At 40.6% G+C, this 21,815-nt stretch overlaps 1 protein-coding gene across 4 annotated transcripts in view; it reads left to right on the forward strand.

Moving 5' to 3' along the window:
• The window catches only part of VCAN (versican), a 100,398-nt gene extending 82,706 nt beyond the window's left edge, over positions 1 to 17,692 (forward strand). For all 4 annotated transcript variants that reach the window (XM_077790095.2, XM_085567008.1, XM_085567010.1 and 1 more), the window contains 4 exons: positions 543 to 625; positions 13,238 to 13,382; positions 13,871 to 14,053; positions 14,865 to 17,692. In XM_077790095.2, coding sequence (XP_077646221.2) covers positions 543 to 625; positions 13,238 to 13,382; positions 13,871 to 14,053; positions 14,865 to 14,995 — 542 coding nt within the window. In that variant the 3' untranslated portion in view covers positions 14,996 to 17,692. The remainder of the gene's footprint in view (positions 1 to 542; positions 626 to 13,237; positions 13,383 to 13,870; positions 14,054 to 14,864) is intronic.
• Positions 17,693 to 21,815: the final 4,123 nt, after the last annotated feature.

Below are 21,815 nucleotides of genomic sequence, written 5' to 3' on the forward strand. Positions count from 1 at the left end.
TTTTTAAATAGAAAACACTTTTTGGGGGGAGGGATGAGAATAAGAACTTTTGTTTTGGCATTTAAGCTTTTTGAAACATTTTGTTTTCTGGAGACTTAATGCATTTTGTGCATATGATATCAAGTCCATAGTTAGGCATAAAGAGATAGCTACTGTGTTGTATTGTAAAATTTAGACAACACTGGTCACAGCCTAACCAAAACTTGAAAAACTGTGAATTAGAATATGGGATTTTATTTTTTTTTATTTTCTTCCCATCATATATTCTCAGGTAGGAAATTAATTCTCTTTGCCTTGGTAGATATCACTGGGAGTGAAGAGACAGGGTCATTTAAAACTCTTAGATGAGAATCTGCGTTTTTATACACATCCCAAATTACAACCAAAAAGCTGAAAAAGAGCCTCTAAACCAGTCTTTAGCACAAAGAGCAGAATAATCTTAAGAACAGGATGTCTGATTCATTCAGCATAAAATTATTTTCTTTGGTGAAATCTCTTCCATTTATGGGAAGGTTAATAAAAATGCCCTTCTGGTTCCCTAGGTATTGGCCATGACTACCAGTGGATTGGCCTCAATGACAAGATGTTTGAGCGTGACTTCCGCTGGACTGATGGTAGCCCATTGGTAAGATGCCTTTGAGTTTAAATCACTCATTTCTTTTTGTGGTGGCTTATCAAATTCCCACTAACTGTGAGGGAAGCTGCACTAAAAAAAAAAAAAAAAAACAGCCAAAAAACCCCCCCGTTGCTAAAAATGGACCCAAGAAAACAGTCAGTAAATTCATTTTGGGATACCTAATACTTTGTGGTTTCACTCTAAGGTCTTGTTCTTAGTTCCTGTTATTGTATGTGTGGGAACTCTCTAAGGTTTCAAATAGAAATACTCAAAAGTCTGAGACTGTAGTAATTTAAGGGTCTCTGCTGGAGCTGATTTGTGATCTTCTTGCCTTGCTCAAGGCCATGTGTGGCAATTCTCCTCACTCACCAGGATGCATTTTTGGGTGATGATCTGGCATTCAAGCTCTTGCCTTTGCTGAGTCTTGGGTGCACAGAGGAGCCTCACAAGTATTTTTGGAGCCTGCCTTGTGGGGCAGCTCTGCAGCAGCCATCCTTAGCTGGTTCAGGAGGCCTGTAACTCATAATTCAGCTATAAAATTTCAAGATGCTGTAGATACCTTCTGACTTAAAACAAAAAGGAAAATCAGCAGAAGGAGAGGGAAAACGAAACTAAATCAAAGAGCTGATGGACATAGGAAATGATCAAACCCTTCCCCATTTTAAATAATCTCTTCTGCAAGAGGAACAAGTGATTTATTTGCTATTGAGCACCCACTGAAGAACATTACATTAAGAAAAAGCCCAAACTGGTTATTATTTTCCCTTCCAGTAGGGAACTTTTAAATCAGAGAGCATCTGGACACACCTGTTGTTGTTGCAGACCCTGTGGCTGCAGCTGGTGTAGAAAGACACCTGGGGCAAGGCAAGCTTCACTTATTGCCATTTCATGTAAACAACCAGAGCCTAAAAGTGCTCTGAAATGGCTTATAAATGAGGATCTCTTGGGGACATGGCTGCGTGTGGCAGGTGACAGCAAAGAGGGGTGGGAAATGCTGGGGAAGGTTTCTGTTGCCTCACTGGTGGCTCGGGGCATCTGGGGTACCATGGCTCCCATTGGTGATCCCAGACCAGTGTAAATTATTATTGTTATTATTATTGTTGTCTTATTTTACAGGTGTAAAATAAGATAAATATATATAAGATAATATATAATGCTTATATATTCCAGAAACAGAGTTGTTGTACCAGTGATTAATCACCGTGGTCTAGTGGAAGGTGTCCCTGCCCATGGTCCATCCCAATCCAAACCATTTTATGATTCTATGAATTTGAGAAATTAAAATTAGAGCTGAGATCCTGTTTTTTAAATTCAGGCCACTGACCAAATGGGCATTATATTTTTCCTGTAATTTTCAATTTTTTAAGAAATTAAGATATTCTAGGAACAGAGTGGTACCATCTGTCCAACAGATTTCTGCTTTGATTGATCTTTTTTCCCACCTTATTTTTCTTTCATTTTTTAACAACTTCCCTCTGTCTCTTCCTTCGGAAACAATTTAGGTGTCTCTTGAAATCATTTATGTTCATTGCTTCAATAGATTTTCCTCATAACTTATTCCATATGGTTTCTGGACACCATGGTTCTGAGCAGCAACTTCATTTGTTCCTTTTTCTCTGGCTTTTAACTTATTTCTCATACTTTCTAACCACTCATGTTGTTACAGTGATTTACTATTTTTCTAGTAGTTAATAGTAATGCTAACATAATAAATATATGTATCCAATCTATTTTCCTGATGATGTTCTAAAATTGCAGTGAATTTAAATACTATGCAGGTAGAAAATTTGCATCTTTTATGTGTGTGCAGGTAAGCAGATTTTGTGATGGCTTTAAACACATTAACATAATTTGTGATCATAAAAATCAGCATTATTACACCAACACTCAGGTTCTAAATTTAATGTCTAAGTTTAGAGGTGACTCTTGCCTATATTCAGAATTTAAATAGCCTTGACGTGGTTTTTGTATCAGGGTGCATGTGTATTCAGCTGTTTCTAAATTTTTTTCCCAACTCTATGCACTCTCCAAAAAAATATTGTCTATCCACAATTCTATTCAACACTTCTGGCATGGGGGAAAATTTGTTAAGTGTTCTGGGAATCCCCCTGATGTCAGTTTTCTTGGAGATACGATCAGAAGAGTGATTGTGCAGCTACAAGTGGTGCACATGCATCTTTATCTTGATACTTTGAATTTTCTCCAATAACATCTTGGTCCAATCAAAAAAATCATGCTTGCATGGCTTTATGAGGTTTTATGGATTAAAAATAAACCCCTAACAGTTCTGATGCTTCATGTACTTAAAAGAAAAAGCAAATTAACAACAACGTCAAGATGTGTTGTGGGTGACAAGTTTCTCTTTGACATGAATTTTCCTTCTGAACCAAAACAAGCCCCTAGAATTGGGAATTGGGAATGCTTGAAACACAGACTCCACTACTGGAGACACAGAAAAAGGTTTATATTACTTTGGTACTTATTTCCCACCAACACAAGAAAACCAACAGAAATATGTACTACACTGACAGCAACTCTTTTGCCAGATATTTTATTGGCAATTTGGGAAAAAGGGATAAAATACTTTTTTTTTTTTGCACCTAAAATGTTTTCCAATCAATGGGTTCAATGGAAGGAAATAATTTTTTTTTTTATGTTTTCAGCCCCTGTCACGTTGTGTTTTTCCAGATTTTTTAAACTGAGGCCAAAGAACCAGCCACCATTAAATAAGATATTTGGGCAAAGCATGTAAATGAGACTATAGAATTAAGGTTCTTAATGGGAAATTTACACTGGACTTAAAGCAGCTTTGACAGGCTCTCAGCCCTTCTGAAAAAGACTGTTTATTGCCTAATAGTGCGCTAAGTCATCCACTTTTGATACCTTGGAATTCTTCCTTTTTCACCCCTATAGACAATATTCTCTGTTAACAATTTATCAAAGCAGCAGATTTTTTCCAGCAGCAGTCAGAAAAAGATCCCCAAAACCCCTGTATTCCTGTGCACATATTTTTTGTGCTTCAGCTGGAATTTATGTTGAACTTGGAAAAATAGTGCCAATAAGCAAATTTTGGAAAAGATTAAAAGTGATCTTGTAAATTCACGCTCTGGCTCTCGGAGCTCCTGGAGGAAAATCTTGGTGTCTTGAATAATGAAGTGAATACAATCAAATTCAGTGAGAACGCAAGAAATAGTGTTTAAATCTTCTTGGCCCACATGACTTTTGTCCATATTGGCATTGAGTCTGCCTGTTTTTTGTAAAAAAAACCAAACCAACTTTTAGGACAAGAAAAACTCTCCTAATTAAATAGAAACAGGCCCACTCCTAAATCACAGTATTGAAGGTTCTGCTCCTGAATAGAGACCTTGAGGAAGCTTTTTGATCTGCCTCACTGAAATGTCTGGTGCATCATCATCTGTGAGATTTCAGAGGGAGTTGGCAAGTTTATTCCTTAACTGCAAAATGGTTTTAATTCAAAACTAGTTAGCAGTTTCCTGCCTTTCAGGCAAAATGGCACAATCTTGTGCAGATAAAGCCTCACCATCTGCTGGTAAAACACACATTTCCAGCTTGTTGTACCCACTGCAACCCAAACACAGACTGGGCTTGAGAGAAGCAAAATTACTTGAATAAAGTGGTTGTGTCCCACCTCTCATGCCCTTCAGTTTAATTGTCAGCTCAGGTGGCACTATGCATAAAGAAGGTCACCGGTCTATCATTACAGGATTTTGGGTTTTTTTTGGCCAAATGAATTTGCTTATAGCTGTCTCTCTCTCTTATTTATTTATTTAGTTAGTTATTTAGTTATTTAGTTAGTTAGTTAGTTAGTTAATTATTTAATTATTTATTTTCTTAAAAAAAAAAACATTTGGGATCTTCTTGGCTAAGGCCAGAACTTATCTTCAAAGTGCTCCTTGGTGAAGCTTAGGGCAAATTGTCCAGTAAGGAGAATAAAATAGGCTTTAATTATAGTAAGCTGTGGGATCCAGTGGCTGCTTGCATGTATCTGCTTTTTTCTGATTTGCTGTGCTGTATCTGGGTGGCAGGGAGCAATCTTTTTTATATACATCATGTCCCTGCTCTCTCCTTTTCTTTCTTTTTTTAAAATTCCTTTTATTTATTTATTTTTCTGTTTTTGAAAGAAATAACTTTTCAGTGGTTCTCTGGTTGGGAGAGGTGGAATTCATGTTCTGGAGCTGATGAGCCACACAATAAAAAGCAATTTTTTGGGCAAAACAACAACACCTTTTTTTATATGAAGGGGAAGGAGCTGTTGGCACCTGTGTTAGTGCAGCACAAAAAGTGGGAGTCCTTTCAGAAAACCCAAATCCTCACATGTGGGGCAAGGTCAGTGAGAGCTGGGGCCACTGCCACAGGGCTGGGGCTGGGAGCATCACCTGAGGCTGTGTGGACCAGCAGGAAGCTGCAAACTTCAGCAAATCTGCCTGGTCCCTGATTTCAGATGATTTGTCCCAAAAGTGAAGGTGGTGAGAGCAGCCCCTGAGGTGTGTTCAGAGAACTTGCAGCACCCCAGCTCTTTTAGAGCTTTGTTTGTCATTACTTCCTGAAAATCAAGTCAGTTTGTGCTCAGGACGTTTCAGGTATGATTACATTGATAGGTTCAAGAGGCAGGAGAGAATAATATAGTGTTTTTAAGAGCATGTTTTGCTAGCTCTGCATTTCTTCTGTTCAGGGTAGTTGTAGGGCTGTTCTGTTGGCTTTGGTGTGGGACAACATTATTTTCCCCCTGATGTGCAATGAAAATGGCTATATGTAGTCTCTATTTACATTTAGAAAAATACAGCATCTAAATTGTTCTTGCACTTTACTGCAGACTTTTCTCCCAGCATTTCTGCAACAGTGAACAAAACTTCTAAGTATGTATCAAGGACAATCTGCATCCCACAATTATCTGTAAGGCTCTGAGCAGTGAAAAAAAACACATTTGGGAAGAAAAGCCCAGTGTTGCAGGAGAAGGAAGCAAGGCCCAAACACTCACACAACTGTTTGAGCAGAGGAATTTGCCTAGTTGGATCTTTTTATACCTTAAACATGATGCAATACAAACTACAGAACCACAAAACTTACATTATTAGCTGAGGCATTTAATAATTGATCAAAGGGAGAGAGGACACAACGGGAAGCTTGAAAATACACCAGCAAAATAGAATTTAAATAATTCACTTAGCTCTGTGAATAGTAACTTTTACAGCTGTAAAGCACACCCATCCAAACAGAAAAAAATTTAAAAAAAAGAAAAAAGAAAAAAAAACCTGGTGTTGCTTTTGGCAGCTCCCCCTTTGTGTTTGCTAAGGACCCTTGTGAGCGGGCACAGCAGACAAGGAGCCCTTTGGAGCTATTCATGTTATGGATTAAGCACATACAGTAACTTGGGGCTGTGCCCAGGGCCCCCCACCCCACGAGGAGGGTTTTTCACATCCCCTGGAAAACGCTGCTGATAATTAGTGCTTTGTAGGGCGGTGAGCTCACTGCCATTACATAAGATTAGTGCTGTAATAAGGAGCTGGCCAGCGTCTGTGGCCAGATTGTCTGTCACTGGGAGAATGCTGCCAGCCAGGAAAGGGATGGGGAATTTTGCCATTTTTAAAGCTGCACAGAGACCCTGCCTTGGTTTTTCCTCCCCTTCAGCACAGGGGCGTTTGTGCTTTGTGTTCTGCAAAGCTGGTTCCTCAGGTTGTCAGTTTTAGGTAGCTATATTTAAATAAAAATTAAAAAAAAAAATAAGAAGAAGTAGTAAAGCAACCCAGAAACTTAATTCTGGCAAAAAACAAAGGCCTCTCTTTTCCTTCCTTTATTGGTCGGTGAATCAGAAGGCTTTAACTTGAGCAAATCTGTAACTGCACCCCTCTCAGAAAGAGTAACTTCATTGAACACACACACACACATACAAAAAACCCAAAACCTTCAAAAGGCATGGAGTATTGTAGTGAAGGAGCCTGCCTCTGAGGGTTAAGTAAAGCAAACAAACTAAAAAAGTGCTGTAGTCAGCTGCAAACAAAAAGCTCATTGTGCCCATGTCCCACAGGATCCTTGGAGAAGGAGATTTTAAACCTACCAAATGTTTTGGTTCTGTGCTGCAGTCAGTCATTACAGCCTCTTTTAAGATGCTCATTTGACCCATGTTTAAATGGAGGAGAACTATATAATGTTATTAATGACAGGTATATTTTTGATTCAGGATGTCGTAATGAGGGCCTTTTGGACAAAGTGGGGTTTTGTCTTGTTTTTACCAGGGGGGTCAGCAGTTATTTCAGAGACTTGTTACTGCTGGGCTGAAATTACTCGTTACTCTGGGCTCAAATTCTTGGACAGCCTCAAACCTGCAGTAATTGTTGACAAAGTGCAGGATTTTCCTTCTTTTTATTCCCCCCCCACCCCCTTCCAGTGGCTCTCCTGGTAGCTGTGCACAAAAAAGATTAAATCCCACCCCACACAATTTGCATCACACTGCTAATATATATACATGTCAATGTGACTCCAAAACAAACACGAATTACACCAAACCAGCATTTACCACCCTACTTTCTTTGCCACTCATTTTTAACGTGATTTCTCTGCTGCTAAAGTGACTTCTGAGAGCCCATCACACACAGCATACCCTCAAAGTTGAACTGTACAGTGTGTGATGAAAGCTATTAGTTTGAAAACAAAAGATGGTAAAGAGCAGATAAAAGTCCACGGCTTCATTTAGCTTTTAAAGAGTTAATGGAAGTTATAATCCTGAATAATTATAATTTTGGGGCAACTCTGGGCTTTGGAGCAAGCAGACAGCGTCACCTAGTGGGATTTCATTACCAGTCTCACAACTTTCTGCTTTTCGTGGAAAAATCGTCATTCTATGGTACTGCTTTAAAAACACCCCAGAACTTGTCATCTGCTCCACCATACAATCATTTCTTCCCAAACCTGACGGTGCTTTTACGTTTCAATTTCGTCAGGTAGCCTTTTCTTCACTGGTTGAATTTCAATTAATTAGATTTCTTTTCCCGAACTATTTCTTTTTGCAGAACTCGTCCTGCTTATTCAATCTGCAGTCGCTTCTTGTGGATAGAGGCACGTGAATTTATGTTTTCCAGAGTCCCTTTCTTTTTTTGCAAGCTGCTGCACAGGACTAAAAAAGTTTTTCAATACATTCCATCTCTCTGTGACCAAAAAACCCAACCCCTGCAAGTGAAATCTTTTGCAGAAGTACTCAGCAAAGCTCCTCCTGGGAGTTTGTCTTGCTCACAGTGTGACTCAGTCATGGGGAGTGTTGGGTTCCTGCCTGGCCCAAACCCTGCCAGGTTCCCAAATCCTATGCAAATAAAACTCAGATTAGAAGCTAAAGGGAAGGCATTCAACCAGAACCTAAAAAAAAAAAAATCAGGATGATGACATGTGATTTTTTTGTGTACTTGTAGATAGGTTTAAATATAGGAGCTGTCTTCAAATGGATCTTTCTCCCAGCAAAGATTTACGCACACCCTTCGTCCTTCCTTCAGGCAATTATTTTAGTATCTGTGTGAATCTCCATGTAACCTTCCCTGTGATCATCCCTGTGACCCATGCCTTTAAATCAAGGTGTGTGCTTAAACTCTCACTGAATAGAGTTCTTAATCTAAAGAACGCTTTTGGTGAGTTCTGTCAGTCTGCTTCCTTTCTAAAATTAAACAGAAAAAACATTTGCAGCAGTGGAATAGAGCCTGCACTGTAAGATAACTTATTGTCTTTCCCATGTAAAAATGCATTTAAATACTAGGTGACCTTACTGAAAATATTTCATACATTGCCAAATCTTCACAGAAATACGTTTGGTTTTTTTTTTTTTTTTTCCTATGGAAAAGAAACAATCCTGTTTAAACTTCCCAAGCATCTCCTGTAACAGCATCAGTGCTGTTACCCAGTCACAAATGAGGGTTTTCTGGACTGATGCATGTGCTCATTGTAACCTCGTGCTGATCTTGTTGAAGTTCAGCCACCGAGTAATTCCCTAGACTCACTGAAAGTGAGATGTAATTTTTACTTAAGCTGTCCAATTATAACAACCCCCGCAGTGAGGGATTCATTCAGGTCCTTTCCTGATAAAGATTTCTAAGACTTTTTCTGCTATTGTATTGAAAAAAAAGGAACAAAAAAAAGAAGAAAGAAAGGTGTATTCCTGTTCTTATCAGAGCTATTGCAGGAGAAGAAAATTGTGATAGTAAGGTTTGCAATGGTGGTTTAAGCTTAGTGATAAATACCAGGCAGGAAATGTTGCTTCACTTTCAGGTGGAATGGCACAGAAAGTATCCAATCAGCCAGTCCCTCCCTCTTCCATTGTTGCTTTTTCTCTAATTTGCCTCATTAGTCCTGCATTAAGAAGGAATCAGATAGGGACGTAGCCAGGAGGAAAGAAAATAAAAATCACAACAGCAACCTCCAAAAATTTCCAAGACAGATTTGTAAAGACAGCTTATTTAAACGTGCTGAAAACATGTTTCCTTTCTCCACAAGGAAAAGCCTTAACCTGTAAATCTAAATAGATGTATTTCAAGTAAATGATTTCCTAGATTCAGTCCTATGTAGAAGATTATTTGCCTTTACACAATACCGAGGTCAAGCAGCAAAGTTTTGTTGTCATCAGTGCTTTTTTATTGTGCTTCCTTAAACACAATGTTTGTTAGCTATTTTGGAATGCAAAATCCGAGTGATTGATCTCAGGCACTTGATGAGCCTTTTGGAGATAAAAGAAGGGCTGAAATTTCCAAAGGAGTGCCCAAATCTGAGGTACTCCTGGATCCACCTGGGCAGTGCAAGCACCTGAAAGAGCTGAGTGGATTACCCATTAGTAAGGAAACAAGCCTGTCAAGAAAGGCTGCTTATCTGAGAATTTAAATAACAAATCTTCCAGGAGGTGGGATCTTGTCCAGGATGGGAAGATTATGCCCCTTCTGTTTAATTAGCAGCCATCTGAATGAGAATAGATAGTGACTGGTTAATAATGTTTTCTGCTTTACAGCTCTTGCTATAGTCCTGGCTTTTTCAGCTTATTGCATGTGACAAGTCAGCCTCCAACACACTGTGAGTTTATGCAGGGCCATATAAGGAAATCCTCCCAAAAAATGTGGAACTTCATAAAACGTCCTCATGGGCTTTTGAAGCCATCATATCCAAACTCCTACTGTGAGGCAAGAGAATAGATTTTTTCCCTGTTCTATCGGCTGTGAATGGCCAGCCAAGTGCATTATCTAGTGCCACGTAGGAAGTCTGAAGAGCTGAATCCCAACTCAGCTCCAGCTCAAACTCATGGACCATCCACACTCTGCAGGAAAAATTTCAGTGCCTTTTAGCAGAGAAAGGCAGAACAAATAAAGCTGGTGTGACAGAGAAGGCTTTGATTTCAACAATAAAACAAAAAAAAGAACAAGTAAGATCAACTAATTATTACAGCATAATTAAAAGCACGAAGACTGTAAACTCCACTTTTCATCCTGGAATGATGGTCAGGCAGACTCTCCAAAAACCAAATGACAGTACAGGCACCAAACCCCTGTCCCTGGGGCTAGGTCCTGCAGTCACCTGGTTACACAGAAACCTCAGGTTTTTGAGGAAAAACCGCTCTGCCATTGAGGATATTGAGAGTTTTTCAGAGTGGGTGGTGCAGTGGTGTCTGCCTGAGCAAGAGGTCTGTGCTTGATCAAGGACAGGTTATGGTAAATAGCACAGAGAAAAAAAATTTCAGATGATTTTGGTATCAGTGAGATGGGGCTTGGAGCAGCCTGTTCTGGTGGAAGGGGTCCCTGCCCATGGCAGGGGGTGGGACTGGATGATTTTAAAGGTTTTCTTCAACCCAAACCACACTGAGATTCTGTGATTGCTCTGGGCCTCCCGCTCCACAGCCACCTCAGCTGGAGGAGAAGTGTGGCCAGCCAAACCTCCTCTGAAGTACATTTAGAGTCTTGTACATAATTAAGATTATATGTCCAAAAATATACACTCTGGAAGCGCTTTGCATTTTAATACAGAGGAAAAAAATAATGTCTCTTGTGGTAATGTTGCTTAAAAAACAGAGTAGTGATGGTTTTTAGGTTGCTTTGTGCAATCACTCAGAGTCGATATTTCTGATAAGGACTAAAAATATTACAGCAGCTTTTCTTCCATGTCTTCACTAATTCTATGTCTTCACTTGATTCTATTTAGGTTTTGTTTTATGAATGATACAGCTAAGAGCATTGCCAAAGGTTTTTTCCCATTAATTGTTTGCTGATATGGTTTTATTGGAGATGGTGCAATCACCCAGATCTACACCAATGGAAGCCAGAGTCATGCCTATGCTCATGCAAAGATCTATTCCATAAGAGAAATGCAAAATATTATTTTATTTGTCCAGTAGCCTATTCCACTCAAACTGTGAGAATCTCGCTGTATCATTGTCCCATTATCAGTGTCTAAATAAGGAACTGGAAAACTACAGAGGGGCTGGGTGGGGACCTAAGAAAGCAATTCAGCAGTCTGGAACTTCCTCTGCTAAGCAATTCTGGCACCAGTCCCAGGCAAAATCAGAGCTCCTCGGCCAAAATAAATCTGTGCAATGACGATATCAGATGTGAGGTAACAGCAAGTCATGCTGGACGATATCAGACATTCTTGAACAAACCACAGGGCCTAGATGTAATACTTTGCCACTACACTGCAGCCCTGCCAGCTAAGCAAACACAAATTTTGGAGTCATTTTGGCAAGGCAAGTGAGAGCATATGGAGTCTGTGTGCTGAGGGTGGGAGCTGGCAGGCTGCTGAGCACCTCCAGCTCACACGCCCCCAAATAGCCACTAAATATCCTTCATTCCCACACTCTCATCCCTGTGGAAGCAAGCAGCTCTGCAGTATTATTTCTACAAGAAACAGCTGCAAGGCTCGTTGAAATCTTTCCCTGGCTCTCAGGACATTATTTATGAAACTTTCTGCCAGTAACCTTACAGTTTTCTTTAATTTTTGTACCTATACCCACGTTCTTGAAAGCAAATGGATCCTAAACTTGAGTAAATTAGTTGGTGTGCACTGTAATTTAGGTCTGTTAAACACTGAAAACTTGAGATGGAGTTAATTTAGTTCCAGCTGAAAAGGGGAATGTTTTATTAGAGGTAATAAATTCAGTGCAGAACAAATTTATTCAGACTGTGCTGGTTAAATTGCCTGGATAATTAAAACTTATGATGGGTAAGATGACACGTGGTAGGAAAAGGTTAAGTATTTAACTCATTTTCCTTTCATAGTTTGATTCATTGTAAGGTAAATACTACTTGTGTGGGGTATGTTAACTTTATTTCTAAAATGTGTTCACCCAAGCAGTGAATAGGGGTTTCACAAAGTTAAGAAAATAGAAAGCTAAACTTTTATGACATTTGTATGGGCCAGCTCTAGTCAGAAAGATGTAAGCACTGAGGAAAATATAAGCACTGTAGAAACTGTGTCATTTTGCCCATACAAGGGGCTAGCTGCCTGGTGAATGTCTGGCATTTATGTGAATTCCAGTTCTTACAGATATCTATTTTTACCCTTCCTTAAATTCTTCCTGCAGTGACACAACAGAAATCCCAGTGAAAATCGAAAATTGTTAGGAGTGGTTTCCAACTATTCTCTCGCTTTTCTTGACATAACATTATGCAAACATCAGATTCTTGTGCTTTGTTTGGGAGCAAAGTGAGGGCTTATCCCACCTCTGCTGGCTGCCAGGACAGGAGGCTGTATGTCCCATGACAAGAGCTGCTGCACAAGTTTCAATCAGCCTGAAAAAAGTGTTGCTACTTCTCCTGCTGGATGATTGCAAAACCAGACTGAATCCTCTCAAATTTTCACCCAAAAATGACATTGTACTGTATTTCACAGCCATTTGAAGGTTCTTTTGTGAGTTTTTGTTTATTTGTTTGTTTTGCACATACCAAAACCCATATTTCTACTTCTAAATGTAGTGCATTTTGAAGAAGCACTTTCTGCTGTTCATATATTTTCATAGATGTCTGGGGCTGGTTTTTCAGCAGAGGGCAGAATTTGAATCTTCATTTCTAAAGCTGAGAGGCTGCTGTCTGGGCTCAGACTGCCACCTAGCATTTTTAGTGGAAACACCAATCTCTAGTGGTTTTGGGGGCCACATTCTGACTCTCTCTTATTTTGCAACTAATTCTGCATGTCATCCTGTGGAATGACTTCATTAACTAACTGAAATCATCCAATGTCATAAATAATCTAAATCTGGAAGTTAGTCTCTAATTTCTCACTTAGTAGATGTGCTCTCATGAGGGTCATGGGATATTTACCCTATTTTCTTGCATTATACTTCATGATATTTATGTAGGAAAGAATGTTTTTGACACACATAGGATCCAGTTTTGTTTGTGTCTCTTTGTTTTGCTCACCTCACATCAGTTTACAGTAAATGAGAAGTTAGACAGAATATTTTTCCCCTTGAGATAATCTTTAATATAGTGGGAGGATATTATAAATCTACCTTTGCTTAGTCCATGCTTAGCAGTCTGAATCAAACAGGTGAGATTGCTTTTTGCCACAGGTGATATCATGTGCTCTTTTGTCAATGTAAATATTCTCCAGCACTGAGAATGATGAATTTGCTTCTCTTTTCTGCAGCAATATGAGAACTGGAGACCAAACCAGCCAGACAGCTTCTTTTCTGCTGGAGAAGACTGTGTTGTAATAATCTGGCATGAGAACGGGCAGTGGAATGATGTCCCGTGCAATTACCACCTCACTTATACCTGCAAGAAGGGAACAGGTACGAACTTTGCAGTGACAAATGCATAATTTGCTAAATTGCCACTCAGTATTTTTTGCCATGTTCTTTGGACCTTGATGGATCCATCAGTTTTCAGTCCTTTCGAACAGACTGTCACTGAGGATGACATGTAGAGTCCTGGAAGAAGGACTTCTTCCTTAAATGTTTGCAGTAACTTCACTGCTTTTCACGTTTCTTTGTGTGAGTATGCCAATTTTTTGGCTTGAATTTACATTTAGAATTTGAACCAAAAAGGCAATGCTGACCACAATATCTGCCATTTTCCAATTTCCAGCACTATTATCTTTGGTTTACAAGACAGGAGATCTACAGGGCAGACTGATCCCCCTGTCCTTGTCTGGATGTTCCCCTTGGGAGTCCAGCTGAGGTCCCTTGTCACCTTCCCTTAGCCAGGGCTCAGAGGACAGTCCCCGCTCAAACTGGGCTCACAAACTGAAGTTTTGGGTGATGCCCTCTCTTCCTTCCAGTGGCTTGTGGCCAGCCTCCTGTCGTGGAGAATGCAAAGACCTTTGGGAAGATGAAGCCCCGTTACGAGATCAACTCCCTCATCAGATACCACTGCAAGGACGGCTTCATCCAGCGCCACATCCCGACCATCCGCTGCCAGGGGAACGGGCGATGGGATATGCCCAAAATTACTTGCATGAATCGTGAGTTCTCTGAAAGCAAACTACTGGCAAATCAGAAACACCGGGCTAATTTAAGATTAATGAGTAATGAATGTGTATTTTGAGAGAAGAGCAAGTCTGGCAGGACGGATAATGGTGAAAAAACACCAAGCCTCTGAAACTAATGGAAATTTTCCTCTCTTGTGTCTACTGATGCCTTGGAGTGGTTGCCTAGAACAGGGGCTAGACTAGATTAAGAGAGTAAGAGTAGATCTTTATTAAAGGCCTTCAAAAGGTATACCTTGGGCAGTCAAAAGCCTCCCAGAGGCTGCACCCAAAATGGAAAATGAGTTTTGCAGACAATTATAAGTGTGGTTCATTTACATTTCAGGGGTTAATCCTCCAATTACAGCTTCAGGTAATGAAGTCATTTACCCCCAGTTTGCTCCTCCCCAACCCACTTTTGTTTGTACATTCAGGGCCTGAGGCTGTCCTCAGGCCTAGAGGAGTTGTGTTGTCTGACCAAAATGTGAAGAAATAACTGACACTGTATATGCAGTAATGCAGTTCAGGATCTGAAAAACACAAGCGCTAAAATCTTAAGGCATCACTCCAGAAGGCATTAAGACTATTTTGAAGTTAGCAAATCAGGGAGCCAACAGGTTCCTAATAATGCTAATGACTCTTTCTGCAGCTGTGTGTGTATGCCTGTAACACTGCCACAGCTCCAGTTAATCATTTGTTTACCCTCTTAATTAACCAAACTGTGTCCTGAAGTCTAGCCAGCCCATTCACAGTTCGATTTTAAATTAATCTCCCCTTTTTTTTTTCTCCTTCTCCCTTCTCTCTGCAGCCTCCACATACCAAAGGACTTACTCTAAGAAATACTACTACAAACACTCCTCATCAGGCAAGGGGACGTCGTTAAACTCATCCAAGCACTACCACCGCTGGATCAGGACGTGGCAGGACTCGAGGCGCTGAGAGCTAAATGGTGAATTGGGGATTTCCACCATTTCAGCCAAAGTCGTAACTTTCTGTGCCTTTTTCTATCACTTATAGGAGTATTATCGAATCGTTTTGAAACTATGGACTGCAGTATTCACGACGCGTTTTGCAAAAAAAAAACCGGAAAAAAATAAAAATTACGGTGTTTATCAGAAAATTTAAGAAATAAATAAAAAAGAGGAGAAGTGCTTATGGGGATAAAAGGAAACCATTTCCAGCCTATAAAGATTATTAGTTTTCTATATGCCATCGGTGTGGACCATTTTATGATATGTACCAGCCTTCTGCAATATTTAAGCAGCTCAATTTTAGCACCAATGAAAATGTAAATAAGATGATTTTAATGTTGTTTGACTGTGTGTTGTTTTTAAAATCCTGTATATAAAATGAAAAGTCACACTAATTTCAGGCATATTTATGGTTAGAACGGCCTCAGAGGTCTTCAGTCATTTATGACATTGTTTCTGTGTTGTTTACCTAGGCTGGAAATGGTTGAAATAAAGACTTCACTGACTGAAATTTGCAGTTATCAGGTGAAGATAAACACACAAGTGACATTTTCTTTCTTTTTTTTTTCTTTTTTTTTTTTTTTTTTAATGGGAGCTGTGCCAATTCCCACCCAAGGTACAGTTTGTGTCACATGAGATGAAAAGTTTAGACGGAGCACATAAAAGTGGCACGAAGCATGAACTAGGGACTGTAATATGGAACATTTTTTCTGCTCTCCATCCCAGCTTCAGCACATGTGAGAAAGGACTATGTGGAGGAGTTGTGTATGACAAGGAGAGCCTGTAAAATTCCAAGTGCTAATACATTAACTTTATCAACCAGGGCCACTTTTTTTTTTTTTTTTTTTTGAGAAGAGATAAAAAAAGGAAACAAGGAAAAAAATTACTTTCATGATATTAACCACAAGGTCTATATTACAGGTCTCTGCATTCTAAAATGGAGGTAGACCTGGTGTTTGGGGGATTTTTTTTTTTTTTGTAGAAAACAAACAAAAAAATCAAAAAAGTAAATAATTTTGTATATATAACCATTTTTTAATCTTTTTATAAAGTAATGAATGTTTGTGTATGAATGCTGCAGCTGTGAAGCGTACATAAATAAATGAAGTAAGCCATACTGATTTAATTTATTGGATGTTATTTTACCCATACAAAGAAGATTCAAAGAGCTCACCAGTGCAGTATTAGCCCCTGAGCTCCACTTTTGGAACCATCTTTCACTTCAGCTTGCTCTTTTTCCCCGAAGGACAAAAATTCCTGCTAAACAGGATAATTTGTTGGCGGCTAGATGGGTGAGAACTGTGCGTGACCCACAGAAGAATCAGGATCTTGGCTTTCTCTAAAGAAGTGTGTGCACAGATTGGTTCTAGGTTGTAGTTTGGTGCAGTGTGTACGTAGGAGTTTTCTGTCATGATTTCTTGCCCTGGTCAGTGCCACCACTGGCCTGGATGTGTACAGTGAGTGTAGGAGGTGACGTTTGAAACGGCCTCTCCACGGAAAGGACTGTTGTTCCTGCAAAGTGCCTTGCACACCTTTGGGCACAGGACAAAAAAAAAAAAAAGTGAAAAAAAGATTAAAAAAAAAAATTAAAAAGGAAAAATAACAACAATAGGTAAAAAAAAAACCCCTTGAAAGTAAACTAAGTTCCTTAGGATGTACCTTTTAAAGTAACATGAAAAAACACACACAGGCGCGAGGTTTACGCCTCTGTGTTTGTGGGGTTGTGATGGGGACAAAAAAACTGAGAGGGAAAGGAGAAGAATTGAAACCCAGCCAGCAGGGCAGAGCTGCCCATGGGCTGACCTTGCCACAGAGTTCAGACAACACCCCTGACCCCGAGGAATGGCAGAGGCTGCTCCCCACCCTTGTGGCAGGACCTCCCTGCATTGGCCGGTCCCTTCCCCACCCCTCACCCCCAAACAATGCACATAATACTTTTCTCTATTTATATTATTATCTTGTAAAGTGTATAATGTGAATGTCTGGGTTTTTTTTTTTTATTATTTTTTTGTGAATGGAAGTCTAAAATCTTTGTAACTTTTATATCTGCTTCTGTTTCACCAAAGAAACAAGGTTTTGCTATACTGTGACTTGTCTTGTTATTGCATGTCTTCCTGTTTAAATCTATGCAATGTGATTTTTTTTCATATGAGTACAACTAAACTGTCAGGTACTTCACAATTACCATGGGCTTGGTCAAGTGCCCGCTGGAGTCAAAGAGTCAGCTGGCTGAACTTTAGTAGGTGCTGGATTTGACTTTATATGAGCAGCTTTAGGGGATATTTTAAGATATACATTGTATGTTTTGAAGTCGATTATTGCTTGTAAAAGTCAAGGCTCTGTTCATAAATTTACACTAATCTACACATCACTTCCTTGTACCCGAAACACACAGAACAGAAAATATATTTTAACACTTTGCAAACTTTCTCACCATATGTATAAAAAAACCCTGCATAGATTTGTTGTTTTCTTGTCTACTTGTTGGATTTAACAATGTTGTAAGACATTCAGATAACATTGTGATTGTAGTTTTAATTAGGTTAGATGCAGTGCTTATATTGATTTTTTTCACCTCCTTCTATTACGCATAATAAAATAGGACTGACAACATTCCTTATTAAAAAAAAAAACAACAAAAAAAAACCACTTTAAAAAACTGTCACCCATGCTTGTTTATTTAGACAGGGAATGAAAAGTTATTCAGCTCTGTAGAATTTCTCAAATACTGATGTAAACTCCAAAATGTTTCTGTACCATCACCCTGCAAAATGCACAGACCTGTGTCTCAGGGGTGGCTCTGTCAAGGTGCTGCTGTGACAAATGCCATCATTCCTGCACCTGGAGCATCCCTGAGCTCCACGCTGGGGAACAGTGCTGGTGTGGATGGAGGTATAGACGACAGTACAGAGCTGTCACGAGGATCTGGGCTGCCAGGACAGAAGGAGATGGCTTCAAACTGAGAGAGGGCAGGGCTGGGTGCGAGATTGGGAATGAGGAATTGTTCCCTGGCAGGGTGGGCAGGGCTGGGATGGGATTCCCAGAGCAGCTGGGGCTGCCCCTGGATCCCTGGAATGCCCCAGGCCAGGCTGGACACTGGGGCTGGAGCAGCTGGGACAGTGGGAGGGGTCCCTGCCATGGCTGGGGTGGCACTGGGTGGGATTTAAGGCCCTTTTCAACCCCAACTATTCTATGGTTCTATTATCTGAATGCAGATTTTGCATTTTTTGTGCCCATGGCAGTCTCTGCAGAGTACCCAGTGCTGCTCTGAGCATCCTCCTGTCCCTTCAGACACTGACAGCATTTGAATCCCCGGGGTGCACCCCGCAGGGCAGAGATCAGCCAGGACAACTCCTCTGGGAGACCTTCTCAAGCAGCAAGAGAAGGTGCTGGTCGGGGCACACATTCCAGTTTTCCACCTACACTCTGACAGATGCACAGCCTCATGAAATTAGATAGAGACATCTCCGTGATGGCAAAACCTTGGCTTAAGGGGATCTCCTGCCTGAGACATCCCAACTTGTCAGAGGCTGGGGATGGAGGAGCCCTGTAGGAGGCAACACAAGTCTCTGGAACTGCAGCAGTTGGGCCAGCAGGATGCAAGCAGCGGGGTGCCAGTGGAAAGGATTTGCTGCCAAGAGGGCTTTGGCATCAGAAATTGATTTGCCAGGCTGGAGGAACACTGAGGTTCACCACATGGTGAATGTGGTCAATGTAATACCCTTCCTAAGAGAAAATTGTTCATTTCTGTAGGTGAGATCTCTGCCCTGAGCACAAGCAGAGGCCATCCCTGGGCCATGGGAGTTGAAACAGCTGGTGCAAAAAGGCAAATCCATTCTTTTCCAGAGAAAACACACAACTTGTGTTAGTGATTTTGAGCAGCGACGTGCGTAGGACTCCATGAGAACATTGTTTTTCTTGATGAATGATGAAAGAGATACAAACAAGGCTTGGAGGAAACACGGACAAAAGCTTGAAGGCCACACAAAGCTGTTAGCATGGCAGAGAAAAGAAGGAAGGACAGAAACATCGTCCAGAAGAAGGTGTATAATTTCAGCCCTCCAGCAGCAGCAGACCTGGAAGGAACTTAAGGGCTTGTACAGTGCAATTTGATGGCAAACTTTGTTTTCCATAGCAAATAAATATTTCCAGGTGGGGAAGCCATCAGCTGTTAGTGCAGCAGAAGCTCAGTCAATGTGTAAATGCTGATAAAACAGGGAAGAAGAGTTCTACGAGTGAGGAATTTATTGCAGGGGCAGGGATGAATTCGTGGCAGTACAAAAATGCCTCCAGATTTCCAGATGCCAAAAGGTGGGACAAATTAAATGAAGCTGAAAATTGCCCAGCAGCCATTTCCCAGTCCGATTTCTGTGGTGCTTGGAGGAGAGAGTAAAAGGAAGACACTGTTGGTGGTCCTGCATGGATGCAGCAGTGTAAGGAGCAAGGCTGCTGGGATTAAGCTCTGGAAATTACATCATGCAGTGGTGAGCAGCCCTGTGGCAGTGAAAGTCCTTTTTGAGACCAGGAGGGCAATCAGTGTAGGGAAGGGAATAAGTGGTGTGGGTGTCTCTGGTAGCAGAAGAATGGCAGGAATTTTCATCCTGTGTTTCTTACAGCCTTCGAGGTGATAATTGTTCCTGCTTGGCAGGGAAAAGGAGCAGAGCAGAGGTTTGGCACAGGTCACACAGAAAGATCTGTGGCTGCCCTGAGTGTTCACCAAAGGCCCTGTTCTTCCACAGGTTTGAAAAAATAAAAAGAGGAAAAAGAAAAGATTGACTTTTTGAAGCAGGTGATAGAAGATTGAATTTCAAAAGGCAGCAGGACCCCAGTTTTCTCTTTTCAGAGTTAGAACAAATGTTGGGCTCACCCAAAAGCTATGACTTAGTCAAAATAAGTATTCTTAATAAGCTTGGGAAAGGAGGAAGAAGCACCAGATATTGCTGATGGTGCTGTTTGGTGTCTGGATGAGGGATCCCTTTGGTTCCCCCGAAGGGAACTTCCACCTCTGCTTAAACCAAGGCAGACTCCAGATGTGCTAAAATCCTTAGCAAAGATCCAAAACCCAAGAATTGAAAGGATGTTGGATTATCAAAGATCAAAAACTCTTAATTTTTTGGACCAAAAATTCCAAAATAAGTGGATTTTTTAGTACAAGGCAGGGTAACATCCCCTGTGTCTCCCAAAAGTACATTTACACAGGAACATGTGTTCTGCTAACAAAACATGTGAATTTTGGTGAATTTCAAACCATGCTGCACCCAGGCTGATATTTGCAGCTTGAAAACAGCTGATGGCAAAAAGGCTGAAATGCCAGACCTTCCCCTTTGCTTTTGGGGGAAATAAAGATGCTTTCCCCTCAGCAACCTGAACAGGTTGTGCTGGCTTCCTCATCCTCTCAGTTTATAAAGAGGATCCATCTCCCTTATCCCTGCAAGTGGATCTGAAGCAAAGTTCTGTCCCCTTGCACTCTGCCAGCCCCCAGAGATCAGTGGGTGAGGATTTAAGGCAAGAGATATGATTTGGAATACTCATTTTCTCCTCCATATCCTTCCTGTGCCCTCAGCCTGGCTCATTCCCTGTGGAAAAACCTTTCCAGGCTGACAGAGTAAGAAATGTGAAAATCATCAGAAAATAATGTTGTTGTAAGAGGAAATTCTGAGGGCAGGGATGAAAATGCAGGGAGGGTGATGGGAGGAAAAGTTTTTGGGTATTGATTTGAAAATGGAAAATCAGTCAGCGTAAGATTTGTATTAGGCAGGAATTGGAATTTATGCCAATGAATTTAGACCAACCAGACAGTGACATCCCCAGGAAATGCACATCAGTAGAGTATCTATATATGATAAAAAGCATGTGCTATTTTAGTTTTTGATAAACTGGCTTAAATGTGTTTTGTTTGCACTCTATAATGACAGGTGTTTTTTTAAAGAAAAAGTTACTTCAATCTTTCAGTACTTTTTTTTTAAGACAAAAACCTTTTAGTCCATATTTGCTCAAGTGGACTACACTTCCTATAACCCTCTATTCTTTGAAAATTGTTAGGAACAGCTGCTTGCACTTGTAAATCCAAACATTTGAGTTTAAAATGACAAGCTGTGCGAACACAGGGATTTTTCAAGTTGAAGTGACATTCGCTCTCATCAATAAGTGATATTGCTAGAGTGAAATGTCTTCTTAAGATAAGGGCTTTGGACATCTAGCATCACTTAATGCTGCTCTTGGGAGTGGAGTGAGAGATTTTTCCTGAAGAAGAGACCCCAGATGTGAAAGTTAAGGAGAAAGTTGGGGTTTAGACAACGAAAGTCTTTTGAATTTGGCAATATACTGGATACTGGCTAGCTAGATTGGCCCCAAACAAAGGGAGAGATACCCACTTGATTTTGGGTGTGAAATCCCAGTTTCACATCCCTGAGCTGTTTCATGGCAAGCACAGCTAAGAGTCTGACCCACCTGCACAGCTTGTGGAGTGTTTTGGGGAAACCTTGGGAGCCATTCCTGTGTGTTCCTTGATCTTGGGGCACAGCAGCATCGAGGTCTAATGCAAACCTGCCCCTTTCCCTCAAACCCACTGCTGACACTTTGTGGTGAGGGAAATTAAATATTTTTTCCCAGTTTTTTCCTTCTTCTCTGCCAAAGTTAGGATTAAATTGCGAGACGATGTTTTGTGTTCGGACTCAGATGTTTATTAATTCTTATCTCTGTTACAGTCTCACAAGCCATGAGTTCTACAGCACCTCACTCCAACAAACTAAAAATGGAGCCCCATCTCTCTCTACAAGGTCTTTTAA

The sequence above is a fragment of the Lonchura striata genome, chromosome Z, assembly GCF_050655825.1.
Source record: "Lonchura striata isolate lonStrDom1 chromosome Z, ASM5065582v1, whole genome shotgun sequence".
Lineage (NCBI taxonomy): Eukaryota > Metazoa > Chordata > Aves > Passeriformes > Estrildidae > Lonchura > Lonchura striata.